Below are 19,311 nucleotides of genomic sequence, written 5' to 3'. Positions count from 1 at the left end.
CTTTTCTTATTCGTGCATGGTGGGAAAGAAACCCTAAGAACAACCAAAATAAGAAAGCTTTCAAACAAAATTTGGTATTTGCAACTGTTTCAAGTTAATGAAAGCAATGCATCAAAGACAAGAAGGTGAACAAATGATTCACAGTAAAAATAATGTAGCAGAGTTTTGCCTCTTTTTAAATTGTCCCCAGTCGCAATGATATTGAATATATTTGCTGTGGAAAATTACTCACTGCTGAAACAAATGATGTGTGAGTTATACTGGAACAACGTATGTTGCTCTGGTTTAAATACATACTAGTGGAAGTCAATATTTTTTTTTATGTTCTGCCATTAGGCTGCAAGTTCAGAGTGCACAAACAGTTTGGATGAGCTGTGTCTATCACATTTACAGAGGGGAAGCAGTAGAGGTGTTCAAAGGCCACGAAGTGTTTGCCACATAGATTGGATGAAACATCCCCCCTCAGATACGAGAATGAAAACTCACCAAGCAGTAGCACCACAATCAAGTCCCTTATGGGCTGTGTCTGTAAAGCTGTGGAAAAGTACTTTGCTGATCAACTTTTAGGTTGGAAAAGGACTCTGAGATCATTGCATCCAACCTTTGACCGATCATCACCTCGTCAACTAGACCACAGCATTGAGTGCCCTGTTCTGTTGTTTCTTGAACACCTCCAGGGATGGTGACTCCAACACCTTCCTGGGCAGTCCATTCCAATGTTTAGAACACTTTCCATGAAGAAATTCCTCCTGATGTCCAGCCTGAACCTCTCGTGGCTTAGCTTGAGGATATGTCCTCTCATCCTGACACTGGCTGCCTGGGAGAGGAGCCTGACCCCCACCTTCCTACCACCTCCTTCAGGGAGTTGTAGAGAGTGATAAGGTCCCCTCAAGCCTCATAGCGTGCTTCTGAGGCACAAAAGCCTTTCCACAACCTAAGTAAAGTGGTGGGATGGGGGAATTAAACCAGCCCTAATAAGCTTCTCCCAGGAAGGACAGTGGAACATGACTGTCTCTAGCTCCCATGCTAGTGTCTGATCTGCTTCCAGAGCAGAACAGATCTCTGCTGCCTTTTTCTCACTGCTCCTGTAGAAATAACAGTTTAGCCCTGTTCTTAGTGGGGATTAATTTCAGTTGAATTTAAATTCAGGTGAATTTACCAATGAATTTATGAGAAGTTAATTTGTTCTGAGGATGAAATTGTGTCAATTCAAATATGCTCAGTTATTGTTGATGGCATTGGTGTGGCCATTAGATACAAAACCCACATTGCTTTGGGGGTCAGCAAGGGAAGGCATCCTGATTAGCTTAGTGGCTGGAGAGAGCAATATCCCCTGGATAGTCAATATTAAAGAAAATTATACTTAATTAGCATACTTTATTAGCTAATTGACTGTGGAACGCTTTTAAAGAAACAGCTAGAGCCTGGGGTAGGATTCTTCCCAGTACATCAGCAGGGAAGGCACAAATGAGCTTTTGAGCCATCTTTTCTGTATCAGCTGTGATTGCTGGACCACTGTGTACTTTCTGATACTGAAATATAAAACCAGCAGTGCTCCAGTCCTGCTGTAACCTTTTCTGGCACCGGAGTGCGTTCAGGCAGTGTGCAAACAGCACTGGGTTGAAACACTGACCTCACCAGTTCTCTGCTCTCTGTTCCTCTTGCAGCTCTGTGGAGAGCTGCTACCTAAATGTACTCAGCAGCCATGCTGATTGCAGCAGTAGCCACACCAGAGCTTTCTGAAGTGAGGGAGCAGTGACCTGTGTTATCAGTGTCCTGAAGCACAGCATATCTATGACACTGCAAGGCACAGCACTGTTTGTTCCCTCAGAACCTGGCACGGGATGAGCGTGAACAAAGGTTTTAAAAGGAACAACATTTTAAAACAGGCCTAAATAGCTTACTACCTGTGTTTCCTGAGATCACGAGGATGGACAAATACCTGTGTTTAAATACTCTATTTTGCTGCCAGTGAAAACCTTGTCTGGGCTGGCAACTCCACACCAGCAGAGAGAGTTGAGCATTTATGGATTGAGATAGACAACAAGTGATTCCATAAACCACCAAATATTAAGCTGTATTTTTAGAAATCCCATGCCAAATTATGGACAAGAAGGTAGAGAAGGAAGGATCTTTTTCAGCCCTGAAACACATACTTAGTTTGGCAAATGTACGTTCCTTAATGTGCAATTTCTCAGGTTTGTGTTGCCCTTCATGTGAAGGCTTCACTGACAGAGCTTATATTTAGGAAGAGAATCCTGTTCAAGTTCTCACATTCCTTGATACCTGAACAATTATCTTTGTTATCTTTTCCAGAGTGGAGAGGGTGGAGATGGGAGACTCAAAGGCAAAGACAACTACCAGAATACAGGTCCTCACTTGGCATTAATTACTCATCTCTCTTTTAATTTGGGCTGGCATTTCAGAGCCAGAGCACAACTGTCTGTGAACACGAAGCAAACCTCTTGGGGTCTGGGTGTTGGGATGACCCCAAGATTGTAAAAGTCCTTGTTCTCCCAGCCCGTGCAGCCAAAGAAGGAATCTGAAATGTGTAGGATCAGCTTCTCAAGGTTGTTTATTTTTCCGTATCTATAACAGTCTTTCTCTGACCTGCTGAGCTCCGTCTAGCAGGTCAGCCATGGGATTCTGTGTGCCGCCTTGGGTGGCGTTTACATTCTATACTAAAAACTATATATACTATGTTTACAATAATGTGCCAATATCTATAATTTATGTTAGACAGTGTGTCTCTACCTTAAACCAATAGAAAAGTGTCACCATCACACCAAGACATGGAGGACAAGAAGAAGAAGGTCAGGACACGCCCAAATCCCTCCATCTTGTCCCCTGAATGCCATTCTAAAAACGCCCCAAAATTCTACTTTTTTCACCCTGTGTTAATTCAACTACCACACTACTCAAACCCTTGTGGCTTGTAATTCCTCATACAAAATTGACAGCTTTTTCCATGGGCTAAAATCGAAGCTACAGGTGTTTTTGACTTCATGGCAAGGTCTCTGAGCCCCCTGCCAGGATCTCGAGACAGCCAGGGCAGCCAGAGGGATGTCCTGGACTCCAACACAAACCCAGTGCAGTTACAGTGCATGGGAGCCCTGGTCCAAAGAGTGCCTGAACCCATTAGGCAGAGCCCAGCTGCACTGACCACCCCCTGCCACCCTGCAGTGTGTGACTGTGCCACAGTGAGGGCAGGGTGAGGGGCCAGCACTGCAGTGACACTGCCCCGTGGGGGTCATGCTGCTGTCCCTGCGCAGCACCACATGCTCAGCACCTCCTCACCTCCCTGCATTGATGAAGGGCAGTCCCCCACGGGAAAGTTCCTTCCAGCTCCAGGCCTGTCAGAGTACCTATTTTCTTGTTTCTTTGTATTCTGGTCTGTGGCTGTTATTAATGAAACAGAAGGTGAGCCTCATTCCCTTTCCCTTCCTTTGCCCACGCACATTAATTTAAATGCAAATTCACTCAGAAAGATCAAAATTAATTATGCTTTCTGCAGCAGGCTACATGGAAAATGGAAATGCACAGGGCTGGCTTTTCCCATTTCTCCTTGATTTTTTTGGAATTGCAAAGGAAAAATAATGTAGAAAAATATTAACATATGCATCTAAATGTTGCATGCTTGGTTGTTTTTTTCTTTTTTTTTCCTGATGCTTTTTGCTTATCTGAAATTCTACAGTTGCTTTCATTTGCAGACTGTTTCAGAAGGAATATTGAAAGGTTAATCTGTCACTGACATAAATTGACATCCAAATGACAAATAATATTTTGTTTACCACTAATAAGAATCAATCTCCATTAAGAAAAACTATGCTGACTCTTAAGAAATTTGTCCATTATTGCCTGATCAGAATATAGCTTAAATATGAGACTTAATTTTTTTATTTTCAGTGGAGAAAAAAAAAGGCATGGGGGGAATGTTCTGTTCCTCAACAAGTTCAGGCATTTATATAAGTTTTTTAATGGAAATGCAGTCAAGTAAATTTGTGACTCAAGGTGCAGTGCTGAGTCCTACAGGCTGGAGCTACACATCTGGGCACAGTCACAGCAGCTGAACTGCTCCCAGGAGCCAACATATGCACAGGGCTATCCTTTTTTTGCCAGATCCTGGGAAAGAAATGCAAAATTCTGACAGCTTTCTTAAGAGGAATGGCTGCAGGAATTTTGTGCATTGTGCTAGAGAGACATTAGGTATGCTCTGAGAAACCTTCCGGACCAGTCTCTCTGGTGAGGCTTCAGTGGAGCTGCCAGGGTGACTGTTACATGACTTTATGTAGGAAAAATAGGTGGTCACAGATTTTAAACACTTAAGGCCAATGGGAATAATGAAATGAACAGGTAAACCAGAAGCATTTAGCCAGATATTCACTCAGGCTGGGGTTTACTTGCTTAGTAGTCTGTGGAAGTTCTGGCCTTGGCCAGTGTGTCTGAAGACATCCGTTCACCCAGCTCACTGCCTGCTCTCCCTCAGCCAGCAGTGTGATTGTAGCTTGATGAATTCAAGTACAGCAAAAAACAGAGGAAAGAAATGGATGCTTAGGATCAAATAGCTAATTTTTCAAATTCCACATGCCATTAAGAAAGTGCTTTTTTGTGTCCCCATAGCAACTAGAGTTCAAGGTGCCTTTGTAAAACACATGGCCAAAGATCTTCCCTGGAAAACTTACAAATGAAACAAATCAGAGAGAATATTCAGAGAAAAAAGCTGACAAAGAAAAGGGATTTATCCCCAGCTATGAAGCCATTAAAAACAGCATCCATTTCAGTATTCTGCTGAGATTTTACTGGATCTACTCTTTTCACTAACTTCCCATAAAATCATGGATCTAGCTTAAGATCTGCTCCCGCTCTTTAAATATTCTGATACACCCTCTCAAAGGTCCTTCTACCAGGAAAACAGAGCCTAGCTGAATGATCCTGGATCCAGAAAGTGCCCTCCCAAGGTCAGCCCTGTGCCTTAAAGATTTAACAAGAGGTGGAAGCAGCACACAATTGGTAGCCTGACCCTTGTGAGCCCTGGTGGGCTCAGGAGCTCAGTCTGGTGTCAGCTGAGTGGTACTTGGAGGGGGCCTGGCCAGAGTTGGTCTCTGCACTAGCCCTGGAAAATAGACCCAGGTGACTTAGTGCGTCAAAACATCTCTTGGCCTGCAGCTAAAGAGGGCCTTTTGAGAGGGGCCATGTGAAGAGATGCTGTGGCCCTGCTTGCCCCAGATTTGCTGCTGAGAGCTGCAATTCTTCAAGTGGGCCGATCATTCAGATTGCCACTCTCAGCAGCTGCCATTTATTACAGTGGAGGCAAGCACAGTAAGTAATCACTTCAGATATTTTCTCTCTTGATCTTGTGGCTGAGCTTAGTTTTACTCTGATTTCTTTGGTGTGCTTTGCTTTCTGCCATCATGCTCAGGAATCACTTGAGTGCAATGTTAGCACAATAAATCACACAGCCTTTTTTTCCAAATAAAAGCAGAAAGCAATAGCTTCGAGTAATTTCAGCATCCTGCTTTTCCTGCTGTCAGCTCAGTGAAGCAAAAGTAGGCAAACTTCAGCCCTGCAAAGGTTGTGGTTGCTAGCATGGTGATGTCTCTATCCTTGTTTTCTCAGAAGTGTTCCTGGGAACACTCAGACAGGGAGGTGGCAACCAAGGGAGACAGCAGCATGGCCACTGTCTAAGGTCACAGACAAGGGACAGCTGTATTTGTTCAGTGTTTACTTGTCAAGGAAAGATCTCAGCAAGTTTTAAGATCATCTGCCTGTCTCTAAATATGCACAAAGCCAGCACACCCACACATACTAAAATGTGAATCTTTCCTAGCAAAGTCTTCTTATTGCTACATGGATACCAAAACTGCCATCTGGTAAAGGTGGTGGAATGCATTTCAGCCATGCTCAGTTCACATGAGCAGCTGCTGTTACACTTCTCAGCTCATGTGCAACATATTTGTGATCAGATAAGGGAGGTTGGTGCCGCGGTAGTTCCTTGGAATTTCCACTATTTCTGCAAATTTAAACAACATGCTGCTGATGATCGATTATAGTAATTTTGTTGTTCATATCACCCTATTCATATCACAGCAGGTATTGTTTGTAATTATTAAGGCTATTTGTTATTAGAGATGCATGGGTGATGAAATACAATGAGAAGCAAACAATTTAACTGGTAATAAAATTAGCTGATGATGGAAAGTCAATCTGCTAATTATCTCCAAATTGTGTCTGTAAGTTGTGTTTTGCATTTCTTCGACTCCTCTCTCCCCAGTAGAATAGCTTTTGCAGATCTGCATTCTAAAGAAAACACCAAATTCCCCAGCAAGGGAGTTCTTCATCACGTTACCTTTGTTCTCATACAGGCTCACATAACTTCATAAATACTTTGTGACAAATGGGCATTTTATTGTGCAATTTACTGTAGAGCAGACAGTGCATTAATATTTTTTGTAGAAGATTCTTTACAAAACTTAATAAAAATTAGATCAATTCCTTCATATTTTCACAACTATTGAAAAGCACCAAGTACTTAGATTTTTTTAACTGTTAAATTTTCAAAACGTCTTGTGATATTTAAGTGGTGGAGGACACATTAAGGGCAGTTTGAGTCATGTGGATAGAGTACCTTTGGACAGTGTTAAAGTTGCATAGGGCCTTTTGTTACTGTTCTTGCTTCCTAGGATTAGCTGATTAATTTACTGGGATTCTAGTATACAGGGTGAAAAAAACCCACCATGTGGGCAGCAGGACCAGCAGGACTTGGTTTTCTGTGCATTTTGCTCAGTGGTATTGGCAGCTGGGCATGACACTGGGGCTGTCATTTTAGCTGGTATTTGTATGGTTGTTTGACAGCACTACATCTCCTTTTTATAGCCAGTATTAATAGGTAATTCCATAGCTGGCTGGGAAAATTAAGGTGGGAATATTAAAGGTGGCTGTCCATTTTTATGTGTCCTATCAGTTTGCTGGTATTTTAATTTCTCTTTTAAATATGGACAGGTACAACAAATAACCCACACAAAATTAAATGTTTTTCCTCAGATCCAGTTTTTAAAAGAGGTTATTAAAGGTAAGCATTGAGTTACTTTCCAAGCTAATACCATCCTGTTTGGGAAAATTAGGATGCCTTAAACATCATAGAATTAAAATATTTTAGGCGGTTTTTAAAAATAAATGTATGAATGTTTTTAACACAAAATTGGAACAAATTCCTCCTAGAGAAGATGGAATATGGTCAAATACTTAAGACCTGTCATAACTGTTTACACTTCCAGACTAATGGAAGCCTGTATACATAGATATAACTTTGTCTGAATCATAAAAGAATTGTAACACACAGAATGTGTGTTATGTTTATGTCTTTAATAACTCACAGAACTCCAGAACAGTTTGGGTTGAAATGGACAGTCAGAGATCATCTAGTCCAGCCCCTCTGGCATGGTCAGGGACATCCTCCGCTGAATCAGGCTGCTCAGTGATGAATGAAGTTGATGTCACTTAAATTCAAGGAATTTGTGAATGTCTTTTCAGCTGAGGAATTGATAAATATTTCAGGTGCCAACATGCCTGCCACTGGGGGGTGACCATATTGAGGTCTGAGGCAAACAGCTTTCCAGAGAAGGATAAGCCAGCAGACTAGACGTAACCACGTAGAGATGGAAAACTAGGAAGACATTTCAAAAGCTGTCCAATGATGCTGCAAAGAGAGGAACCAAAGCTGTTTTACATAAATGGTAGAAATGTAATAGATGTGGAGGAACCACAATATTGACTAAACATTAGAGGATGTAATATTGGCTAAACAGATCTGTGGTTTGAACCACCATGGCCACTCTTATTCTCTGGACAGTCTATAGCTGCTTTTCCAAGTCAAAGCCAGTCTGGGATATAAGTGAGCTGAAATATTATTTTTAGAACTTTGTTAAAAGTGTGAAATGCATATCCAAACCCATAAACCCTGCATAAGGGAGCTGAACAGCTCTGCTAACCACAAGGATTATACAGAGACTGTGACCTGCTGTGGCTGAGCTCTGATGCGCTGTCACAATGTCAGAAAGTAAATATTAATATATGCCTGATCTTAGATGCAACAGGAGTTACAAGATAAACTTCTGTCACCCATGGTCTTGGATTGCCATTAATCTCTGCAGGAGGCAGTAATGGAAAACATTAATAAGAAAAAACTGGAAATTTTACACTGCTAACTGCCCCTCCCCCCTCCCAAAACAACCCTGCAAAAGAGAAACCCTTCAGCTTTAGATTGGAAGCAAGGGGAACTCTGCCAGGTGCGGGAGTGCAGAGAGGCCTTCAAGGGCTGCCCACAGCTGCAGCTGTGCCTCTGCCCTTAGTGAGTGTGTGTGTTTACCCTGTCTGGGAGCAGGACTCTCCACATGCACTCCTGAACTCCTGCTGATGCCAGGTGAAGCTATTCTGGCAGACAGCCCTGGCTCTGGATACCAAAGAGAGCCATCAACCCCTCATTCTGACAGGCGGTAGCAAGAATTTTTACAAGTGATAATTACTCCTCCGTTTGGCTTCCTTTCACTTTTTAGACAAAAGAGAGCTTTCCTGCTACAGGAATGAGAGGAATGTGTGTCTGCCATAGGCAGGCTGGATTGGAATAGCTTCCCACATTGCCAAACAGAAATCCAGAGCTGTTCTAGTGAGATTTTCAGAGGATCCCTGTGGAAAATAGTCATAGGAGGAAGGCAAATAAGTGGTGACAGGTGGGGCCAAGGCCCATTTGTCTGACTGTTACCAAGTGGTGAGCAGGTCGCCTTGGAATGTGTGAGATCTCCTATCTGAAAGGAGCCTTATCAAGGCAGGAGAGCAGACTCCTTGTGGGGTCACACTTCTCTCCAGAAAGCAACGCTGGTTTGTGCAGGACCCTGGACAGCTAAAACTTGGGAACAGCCTTGCTAAAATTTGCTGACAGTAAAGACTGAAAGTGGGAAGCTTTGGCGATCTCGCTCAAACCAACACAGAAACGTGTTTGGACTTTATCCCCCACTCCATTTAGCATTTCCACTTGACATTAGCTAGTGGCCCCCTACCAACAGTAAGAGCAGGGAAGGAACAGCTAATTCCAGATCCTTCCAGAAGAATACACTTTCCAAGCACGGCCTGGAAACAGAATACACTGTATTCTGGAAGCAGCTTTCCAAGCACGGCCTGGAAACCAGAGACACACTGATGTAATAACAAGGTCACTGCAGGCGAGCAGCAGCAAAGGCACACTTCCATCTGTCTAAATCTTTGAGTATGTTTGAACATAATGGTGTACTGAGGCTAAAGGACTGGAAATGTGGATGACGTGCTTAAATGCACAACCTCTGTTTGCCCTTGTGAAGATTATGAGCCATACCTAAAAAAGCATTGCCACAGGATCAGGTAAATTGACTTTTATTGAAACATACTGTAATATGAAGGGGGGAGCTGGGGGGAAGATTCCAATTTAACACAAATACATTGCATTTCAGGCTCCCAAATAACTATTGATATCTGCTGTCCTGGAGCAAATCATATCTTCCCTGACAAGTCAGACAGCTGCTCCTTCTCTGTCTTCCCTTTGTTATCTTTAATATCCATGGATTGTTGTGGTACCTTGAAAAAAATGTTTGCAACTTACTTGATGGATGTCTCACCTCCTGCTGTTAGCCCTGGTTCATGGGTTCATCTAATGCTTGTTCTTGCCTACAAAAGTCAGACCAAGTGCTTTTGAAATGAGAGTGTGCTGAGTGTCACTGCACTGTGCACACCGTGTACAGCTCCCTTCCCCTCCAGCTGGCAGCTGGTGGAGTGAACAAGCTCTCCTCATCACCCTGAAATAACTTGGGTAGAAACAACCTCCACAGCTCATCTCCAGATCCAGGTTCCTGCTCAGAACAGGGCCAACTTTAAAGTCCTATGAGACTGTTCAAGGTCATCCTCAGACAAGGCCTGACTATCTCCAGGGAAGGAGATCCCACAGCTTCTTGGGGCAAATGTTTCTACGTTTGATCACAGTCGCTACAAACAATTTTTTCCATTTAGAGGTAGGGGAATATTTGTACCTTAAACACAGGATCACTAAGAGTTGTAACATACATCTAAAAAAAATCTGACCAATTTCACATAGGCTTTGAATTGAAAAGACAAAACAAATCTCCTTCAGGCTACCAACTGTCCTCAGATGTGTCAAAGGAAATAAAGACAAATGTAGTAGAAATGGCTGGGGATGGTGATATTGCAGCAGGATCCTCACTTTTCTCTGACAATCTTTGCTTCCCCCATATGTCAATCAACACCATGGATTATGGAAGTTTTCACCACATTGCTTCAGCTGAGCCCAGAAATGTGCTAGGTCAGCCCTAAAAACCTTCAACTGCAAACAAAAGAGTGTGTATGAGTTAAACAAAGTTACTTGTACTTGTGATGCAAAGGAGGAATGTTTGTGTTGTCCATTCAGCAGCACAGCTGTAGAAGCACAGCCTTCTGCACAGAGGAGCTAAAGAGCTGGCCAATTAACAACTTGAACAGCCATGATCCCCTGTGCAGTGTGTTGGTGGCAATTCCCTGCTCAATCTGACACCAAGGGAAACAAATGCAGCTAGAGACCAACCTGACAGGTCTCTGTTCCAAATCACCAAAGGGAATCCAATAACAACAGCCAACTGCCATTGTGCATTTTGGAATGACCTTTAAACTAGAGCATTTAAAAATCTACTTCTAGGAAACATCCTCCAGTTGGAGGTATCAAGGAAGTCATAAGTCACCCAGTATTAGCTATCCATGTACTTCTGCTTTCTGTGTCTCTATTTCCCTGATTAATCTGTGGTTGAGAGCTAATACAAGCTGCACATCCCTAGTTAGGTTTTACATTCCTAAATGGGAAACACAAAGTCCTGGACCAGACTCTAGCACGGGCATATTTTTAGAAGGAGGGGCAAGGCTGATACATTTAGTACTGAGTTTTGGCAAATACAGCAATAAACAGTATCCTCTATATTTCCCAGAGCTGCACACACAAGCTGTGCTGATGGAGTGTTCAGCATTGAGGTTTGCCCTTCCAACACTCAAACTGGAGAAGGGATTTATGCTCTAATGTGTATATTGTGTGCTTCTCTCAGCTCTCTTGTATTCTCTTTGTATAGATAAGACCAAAAGAAAGGTGTTTTTATTCCATCTCACTTCTGTAGCTATCAGCTGAAAAAAACCCACCCCAAACCTAACAGAAATGCAGCTTTTCTATCATGAAATTAACAGCCATGCTTTGTGATTGGAACAGGTCCCCAGTGGTACCCATCCCGTGTTGGCCTGCAACTAGAACGCAGTGAGTATGCATATGGCTGAATACAGCCACCTAATGTATTACTAATTACTAATCCACCTAATGTATTACTAATCCTGGCAGATTCTCCTCCTCACAGCATTGCTCTCTCTATATGTGTTATTGGGTGAACTGTTGGTACATTCTCATCAACTGACATCAATTCTTAACTTACTAGTTTTTCTCATTAATAAAGGAACCTAATGGTTTTCATAACCACTGAGTGAAATGTTCCAGAATACAGTGTATGATCTCACAATGAGGACAAGGCAGTTTTAAGCCCATTCACTCCCTTCCTTCCCTCACTGCACTACTTGCTTTAATATTTGCTCACTGCCTCACTAGAAGATGCAGCTGGCTGCCAGAGGCAGACTCTGTGTCAGTCCACAAGTTCTTGGTGGACATGGCAGTGGAAAACAAAGCTGCCAGAGGCTGTTTGGTGTTTGGTCTGTGGATGTGTAGAATTGCAAAGCCATAGAAAATGAGACTGATGGGTGCTAAATTCCATCAGCACCTGATGGAATTTAACACCCTCACTGATGTAAACAGTCAACAAATAGATATTGAAAGGGAGATCATACATAAAGAGCAAAAAGGTGTTGCAGCCATGGCAACATCCTGTGCCAGTGGCTGTTAGATTTTTCCAATAGCCAGCTCACCGCCTATATTAAAAAAAAAAAAAAAGAAAACCAAATATTGTTATTTCATGTGTCTGCCTGCACACTCTAGATCCCTTAGGACTGAAAGCAGATGCCTCAGAATACTGCAAACAGTAACGAAATGCTCAGATACACCTGGTCTACCTAGGTCAGATAGCTAGCAAAGAAATCTTGTATCATGAGCTTTTCCCCAAGAAGTTGCATTTATCGTTAGGCACTGCCTGTTGTAAAACAGCCTGAGAATGCAAATGCTGCAGCACAATATGTCAGTAGGGGAGAGCCTGTGTAAGACAGACTTTGCCATTAGTCTTGCAAACCAGACCAAGAAGTGCTCTGTGGAGCTGTCTGTGTGATTGCATGGCCTGTCTCTGATGGGCCACATTAACAGAGACAGCAGCGTACAACTGTCACACTTTGCTGCCCTGTGTCATGGCAGTCCCACACTTTTGTTAAAATGGGAAGAGAATAACTCTCATGGAAGAGCTCTGAGTTGCTAACCTGGAGAATAAGTACCAAGTCACCAAAGTAAATCAGAATCCAAGCTGGGCCTACATCTGGACCACTAGCAGGGCAGCCTCAGCACTATGCTGAGCCCCCAAGAGGGTACCTGTTGTTCACACCATCTCCTCTTCCATTTTTGTCATTGCAGACGGGCCCTTTTTGAAGGATTCCATCAGCATCCAAAGCCTTGCCGTCTCCTCCATCATTACACTGTATTTTACAGACCTGGGTCAGCAGGTTGGTTGGACCACAGTAAGTATGTCCTTGTAGCAGTCAGCATGCTACATCTTAATGGGCAATGTGTTTTGGCACCAAGCTGCTTCAACTTCCTCAGCCTGTGCTTCCTTATGTAAAAGGGTGTAATTAGATTATCAGCACTCAAAACAGAATTAAATGGAGAGTGAGCCAAGTTATCAGGATGCTAACTCTGACTTCCAATTAAGAATTAGAAGGGGAACATAAAAATATTGCCTGAGGAAAAAAACCCAATTTTAAAAAACAGTTTTAGCTTATCTTGGGCTCATATGCCTGTGCAGAACTGTAGCCAAATACATTAATTTTCTGAAAGACTCCTCAGCTTTGAGAGTGGAAGGATATTGTAAAGAATAAATGGATCTCTAGTAATACTGTTACTAATGCAGGAAAAAAATTGGATGGAAATAACTTAATCTTTGTTCAAGCAAAGAACAGTTCTGAGAGAGGCCAAGGATTCCAGGCAGAAGATCCAGCCAGGATCAAGAGTAAAAACTTCTTAATCTCCTTGTAAAACAAAAGCATTTGCCATGACAACAGTAGCTGTCTTATGCTGTATGTAGACCTGGTTTGACTTTAGTTATTTTCCTATGAGCAGCTGTTGGAAGGTCAGGGTGTTGAGAGAGAAGCAGTACATTTCACTCAAATAGGATCTAGGGAACTCTAACCCTACAGGATCCTTTGGGAAACTGAGAAGTGAGAGATTAAATTCTTTCACAGCCCAAAGACAGAAGACAGTAGAAGGGTTTGAAAGGACAGTGAAGGAATGGGAGAAGAGACCTTTCCAATGTCCTGCAGCAGGCACATGTGGAAGAGCTGAGAGGAGTCTCATGATCGCTCTGACAAGCTTTTGCTGCAGTTTGCATGTAGAGCACTAGCTGAAGTAACACACAGCCCACATCTGTACAATGGGTAATAAGATTCTCAATTTCTGCAGTGAGAAACATGGGTAAGACAGACCTACAATTTCTGAAAGCCATAAAAGCTATGGTAAGACTATTCATAGCAATGGAAAGCAAACCACTGATTGCTTGCTATTCCTTTAATGAAGCAAGTGAGTTTTTTCCTAACTGGCATGGCTGCTGATCAAATTATTAGATTCTTACCTCAGCTCACAGATCCCACTCTGTTCACATGGTGGGACTACAAGCCACTGTCCTTCCTTGGCTGTGCCTACAAGGATGGAGCTTTTGAGTGTCAGATGTTTGAGCAGCTTGCAGGTGATAGTCCAGTTCCTCTCTCCAATAGGTCACTACAGGCTAGGAAGAATTCCTAAAAGTCACTTGGAATGGACATGCTACTTTACAGTTCCTTATCTGCTGAAACGTACACTCAAGGTGAAGGTTAGTGCCACAACAGTAACCCTTGACCTGGGAAAAGTCATCCTCTGGATCAGCTCTATAAGGTCACATATCCATCTCCTTGAGATCACACACATTTCTCCCTCTCCTGAGCAGCACAAATTCTGGCAGCTTTTAGTCCCTGTGAAGAAGAATATGACCTGTGTCCATCCTTCTCAGTTCTGAAAGGATCCAAATTCTCAGGGGGTGACCAGCAGTTTACTTCAGTGGAGCTAGAGCATTTCCCACTGTGTGACCTACCTGTTTGAGTAGAGGTCTGTGAGTTTACTGAGGCTTTACCCCATCCTGATTAATGGCATACTGGACCAGACTAATTAATGCTAGTCCTGTTTCCTTCACGAATCCATTCCACCACCTCTCAACCATGGAATTTCCTTGCAAAGCAAAATTGTGATTACTGCAGCTTCCTGTTTGCTACAATTAAGTAATCTGCAAGAACCTTATTTATTCTCTCTTTTCCTGGTGGTTTATGTAGCCTAAGACAGTAACATAACTAAAGCTTAATATCCCTTTATAAATACTGCAGTTATGACCAGGAGTAGGTACTGCATGCAGTGGCATTTTTTATGAGTTAATCTGCATGCAAAAAGTTGACTCCATGAGTTTCTGAATATTCATCTTATCCCATTCTGCTCCATATTCTAAATTGTCTCCATTCTCAGTGGGAGAAATCTTCTTCCTAGCCACGTCATTTAAACATTTAAAAGATACTTTTATATTATAGCTAGTCTATAGCAATAGAGAAAAGGTTCACAGAAGACTGCATTCTAACAACAGCAATTAGAAATGCATTTGTACACAGGATGTGTAGTTTTACTGCCATTTTTACTGTCTTTAGATCTCCTGTGCTCCCATCCTCCTTGATGCTCTACCAGATTTATGCACACAGTGAGGGAGGCTTCTGATTTAAAGGTTTGACATTTAAATAAACAAGGCACAGAATAAAAATATTATTTTCTTGTCAGCAAAATGACAGCTAAGGTACAAAGGGCCACATTCAGGTCTGGACTCCAAAAATAGATACAGAAGAACACAGAGACATGTTGGTTCTCCAGAAGTCCATGCATTGGGCATGGGTCTGTCTAGGGGAGCACTCAGCACAGAGTTGGGTTTTGTGGGGTTCTGTCACCTCAGTGGAGATCACACTTGAGAACCGAGGACACCAGTGTTGGGGATTTACACCAAGACAACGACTTCTGGTTTTTAAAAGGGGAAAACAGGATTGACCTCTACCTCCTGGGAGCAGTGCCCTTTCCAAACATTGTAAAATAAAAGGTGATGCTGCTGTCTGTTTCCAAACAAAGAGTTTGCGTATCAATAAGTCTGGGAAAATCAAGACTTCCCTTTTGGAGCATGGACAGCCTCAGGTTTACAACACTGGTCACACTCCACCTTGGCAGCTCAAGGCTTTGTTGTCTCCTGTTGCCTACTTAGACCCTCTGCCAGAGGCTGACACCTTGCAGTAAGGATGTTTCTTCCTCCTTCTCAGCTTTCCTAAAACACTGTTGCACAGTGATCAAAATATTTTTGGTGTTTTGTGCTGTGAAAGGCCAGACTTCCCCTGGGCTCATACTTCCCCACAGCTCTGAGATGGGCTGATCAGTTTTCAACAAGTTCTAGAGGTTGGATTGCTCTGATGGAGGGAGGAGGACAAACTGGGGTGAGGGATTTGTGATTCTCCTCCACTGGAACAATTATTTGTCAGTCTCTTTTGAGAATTGAGGCTCTTTTCTGGGAGAAAAGTAGATATTCAACCTCAGCTGGCTCTTTTAGAAGAAAGGAGGCCCTCAAGGCTGATTTCCAGAATATAGTTCAGGGACCAAACAAAACCTGTTTCTTAGTACCATGAAATTTGTTAGAACTCTTGCTCTACTCTCCCTTCTTTTATATAAAACAAATATTACCTGAAACACATAATTTACTTCTGCACAATACTTACCAATTTCTTTACCCTGCCTGGAGGGCATAATTGAGGTTTGCTGACTGATGCTGCAGAGATACTAATGGGAGCTGAGTTTATAGATTTGTTCTATATGGCCCTGTAAAGATTTTTCCCCCAGGGATGTTTGAAATTCCCACCACTGGAGTGATGGCTTTTATTTTTAATCTCTATGCAATTTTGGGCCTAAGCATGTTTGACAGACATCTCTTTTTACATAACTGCAATGTGGCATGGTGACTTTTGGAAACATGGCTGGTGTTTAACTGCTAATAATACACACTGCTGCTGTAGTGAGAAGAAGAAAAAACAGAAAAAAATTTCATTCTTCTGGCTCAAATTCACACTGCTGCTAAAGCTTTCCTTATTTGAGCAAAGATTCAATTTCTGATTTATCAGCTTCTGTTGTCCTGTTGCTACCTGGGCCAGCTACCAAAAGGATCCAAATGGAACTGAGAAAACAGCATAGAACTGAAAAAAATTTTTACAACCAAGCCTGTGAATTTCAGAAAAATAACTCTGAAACACAGGACTTCAGTAAATATTTTTTGTTACTGTGATTTAAAATTAGGGATTGCTTAAGTACTTTGACTCTTGAGGGTTTTAAAATAGTAAAGCTGGCAGCAGAACTGCTCCACTTAAGATTTTCCAATGAAAAAGATTCTGCTCAATTTAGAAATGTGGAGACTAATACTTCTTTAAACCCAGGAGCATCTTTGAAGTCTGAAAATCCACATTCCTCACTAATTGATCTGTTCTCTCCTGTCTGGCAAGCAAATTTATCACCAAGTTAGACATTGTGGGAAATGAACAAGAAGCCAGGAAGGGATCTGTGTTTGAAGCTCTGTGGTTATGCACAGCAGGTGTAGGCAGTGGGGAAGGGCAATGAAGAGGTGCTGTTGTTCTCTCAAGGAGAAAGCAATGTTTTGGTCAGTGTGGTTCTTTCCCTCTTGCATCAAAGTTTTCGGTCCTGTTGATGAACAGGGGAGCAGCATTTTGCTCTGACTGTCAGGCACAGCTCAATCCATTGGTCCTGTAAATGTGAAACAATCCCAGGATGTCTATGGGATGATTGTGATAGGAAGCAATTTGCATATTGATAGGTTGGGAAAAAAAACCAGCCAAACTGCTGCAGACTAATTTTCTCCACCTTCTCTACACTGAGGTTAGACCTGGACTCCCCATGTGGAACAACTTAAGATATTTTCTCTAATTTGGGAACAGAAGAAGAGACTTCAGTAAAGGTTTCAGTAGAGACTTTCAGTAAAGGTAAAACCTCTCAATGGGATGTAAAAGTACAGACAATTACAACAGAAGGAAAAAGAGAGGCTCTGAGGAGTTTGAAGAAGTGTGAGGACTGGAAATCCCAGCAAACTAATGAAACAGTGTAAAAATGATAAGAGTAAGAAAACTCATATTATCATAGTTTAGGAAGGAATCTGAGGTCCAGGTAAGAGAGAGCTGAGGATCTGTTTGATGTAGAGGAAAATGTCACTGAATATGGTTCTCAGCAGATACATATCAGGGTTTCCATATTTTGTGGCCAATTCAGACAGAATTAGTCATGGGACTAGGACCCTACAAATTGAATAACACACTCAGGGAATTGTGGATACCTGAAAAACTTTGCAGAAGTGCCAAATAAACAGAAAGTTTGATTCTGTGTGAATATGTGGGTGGACTAAGAACAGCTACAAAAAAGTGCCAAAGACAGAAAAATTGTCAAATGGTTTTTCATTGCTAAGCCTCTTGGATCAATAGATATTTTGGTATAGAAGATGATCTCCAGGAAAAAAAAGAAGTCACTATTTCCTTGACAGCATGTTTTCCAACTACAATAATTTGTAATGCAAAGCACCTCTGTTTTACAGCTAACAATTTGTACTTGGCAGAGGTTTCTGCTTGAACACACATTAAGTGTTGCTCTGCCTTGGTACAGTTGGCCAAGTCTTGAGCTGATCCCAGTCAAAAGCTGAGAACTTTTTAAAACATTGTGACCTCTCATAAAGGCAAACTAAACACACAAGATTGCTCTTATTTTTCATTTAATTAAGTCTAATATTTTTCAGCCTCCAGGGTTATCAGGAGAGAACAGCTTGCCTTTGCCTTATTTCTTGTCATGGTTTTATATTGTTTGTGCCTTTCCTTGGGCCACACATACTTCTGGCTCTTTGTTACTGCCCAGTGGCAGCATGAAGTGAACTGATAAGGGAAGAGGAGATCTCTGAAACTGCCCAGCTGGCTGATTTGGATTCCTCAGATGCTACTTTTAATGATGCAAACAGTGTTGCAATAATTTCTCTCTGATCTCAGCAACAAATGCCACTAGCTCACAATGAACCATGCCAGAGTGTCAATTTTTCAGTTGCCAAAGGGAATTAGAGAGCTACTAGAAAAATTAATTCTGAGGGTTCTAGTTACTGTTAAGCACAGTAAAGACTGAAAGACTGAAAGACCTATGCCTAAGTATTTATAGGGATGCCCTTGAATTTTTACCCCTTTGAGTGCAAAAATAAGGTAGAAGGAATTCAGTAAACAAAAATAGAACAATATGTTTCTTTCAGTTTTGCATAACTTTATGCTTAAACCCTTCCTGCTACTTAAGGAACAAAGAGCCGCTTGATATACAGAGCTGGTAAATGTAGACATTTACCTATTTGTATTCAGAGTAACTGAGGAGGTTGACATTTTGTCAGTCTATGCAAATTTGAGCAGTTTAGTCCCTCTAGAATGCATAAGCCCAGCACAATTATTTTGTATGGGGAATTTTGCCTGACCCCATCCAGGGTGTGAGGAGAGCACAGAGAAGAGTGAACCATAGGGTGAACCAGTACTCAGCACAGTGAACCAGAGACTGAACCAGTGTTTGTGAGGACCAGGTGCCCCTTTGCCCAAGTCACTGCCCTTGACAAGTCACTGAATTTCTCTGTATTTCAGCTTCCAAAACATTGGCAAGAAACTAACGGTATTTTCCACTTTCCAAAGTTCTTTGAGACTTCTGGATGAAAAGCACACATAAGGTTATTTACAATAACCAGGTGTTAAAGAAGCACTATTTTGTTTATGCAGCTACATAGCGGATGATAAATACACATTTTAAAATGATGCACATTATAAGGCAGATTTCAAAATGCTGTCAAAGACCTGGAAAGATTTGGCAGCAAATCTGAACTCACATTGCTGTTTGGTTACAAACAGAACTTGAATTCTTCACTGAATGTGTATTGGTACAAACATATACAACATAGATGTATGTATATGCATAAGAATAACATTTGTTAATTTGCAATA

At 42.0% G+C, this 19,311-nt stretch overlaps 1 protein-coding gene across 1 annotated transcript in view; it reads left to right on the top strand.

The window, feature by feature from the left end:
• Positions 1-19,311, top strand: part of TECRL (trans-2,3-enoyl-CoA reductase like) — a 58,390-nt gene that overhangs the window by 21,942 nt on the left and 17,137 nt on the right. Inside the window, exons 3-4 of the mRNA XM_053941758.1 lie at positions 11,267-11,311; positions 12,617-12,720. Of these exons, the coding sequence (XP_053797733.1) occupies positions 11,267-11,311; positions 12,617-12,720 (149 nt within the window). The remainder of the gene's footprint in view (positions 1-11,266; positions 11,312-12,616; positions 12,721-19,311) is intronic.

This window comes from Vidua chalybeata, chromosome 4, assembly GCF_026979565.1.
Source record: "Vidua chalybeata isolate OUT-0048 chromosome 4, bVidCha1 merged haplotype, whole genome shotgun sequence".
NCBI lineage: Eukaryota > Metazoa > Chordata > Aves > Passeriformes > Viduidae > Vidua > Vidua chalybeata.
The sequence above is the reverse complement of the archived record's forward strand: the minus strand, read 5'-3'. Positions and strand labels throughout refer to the sequence as shown.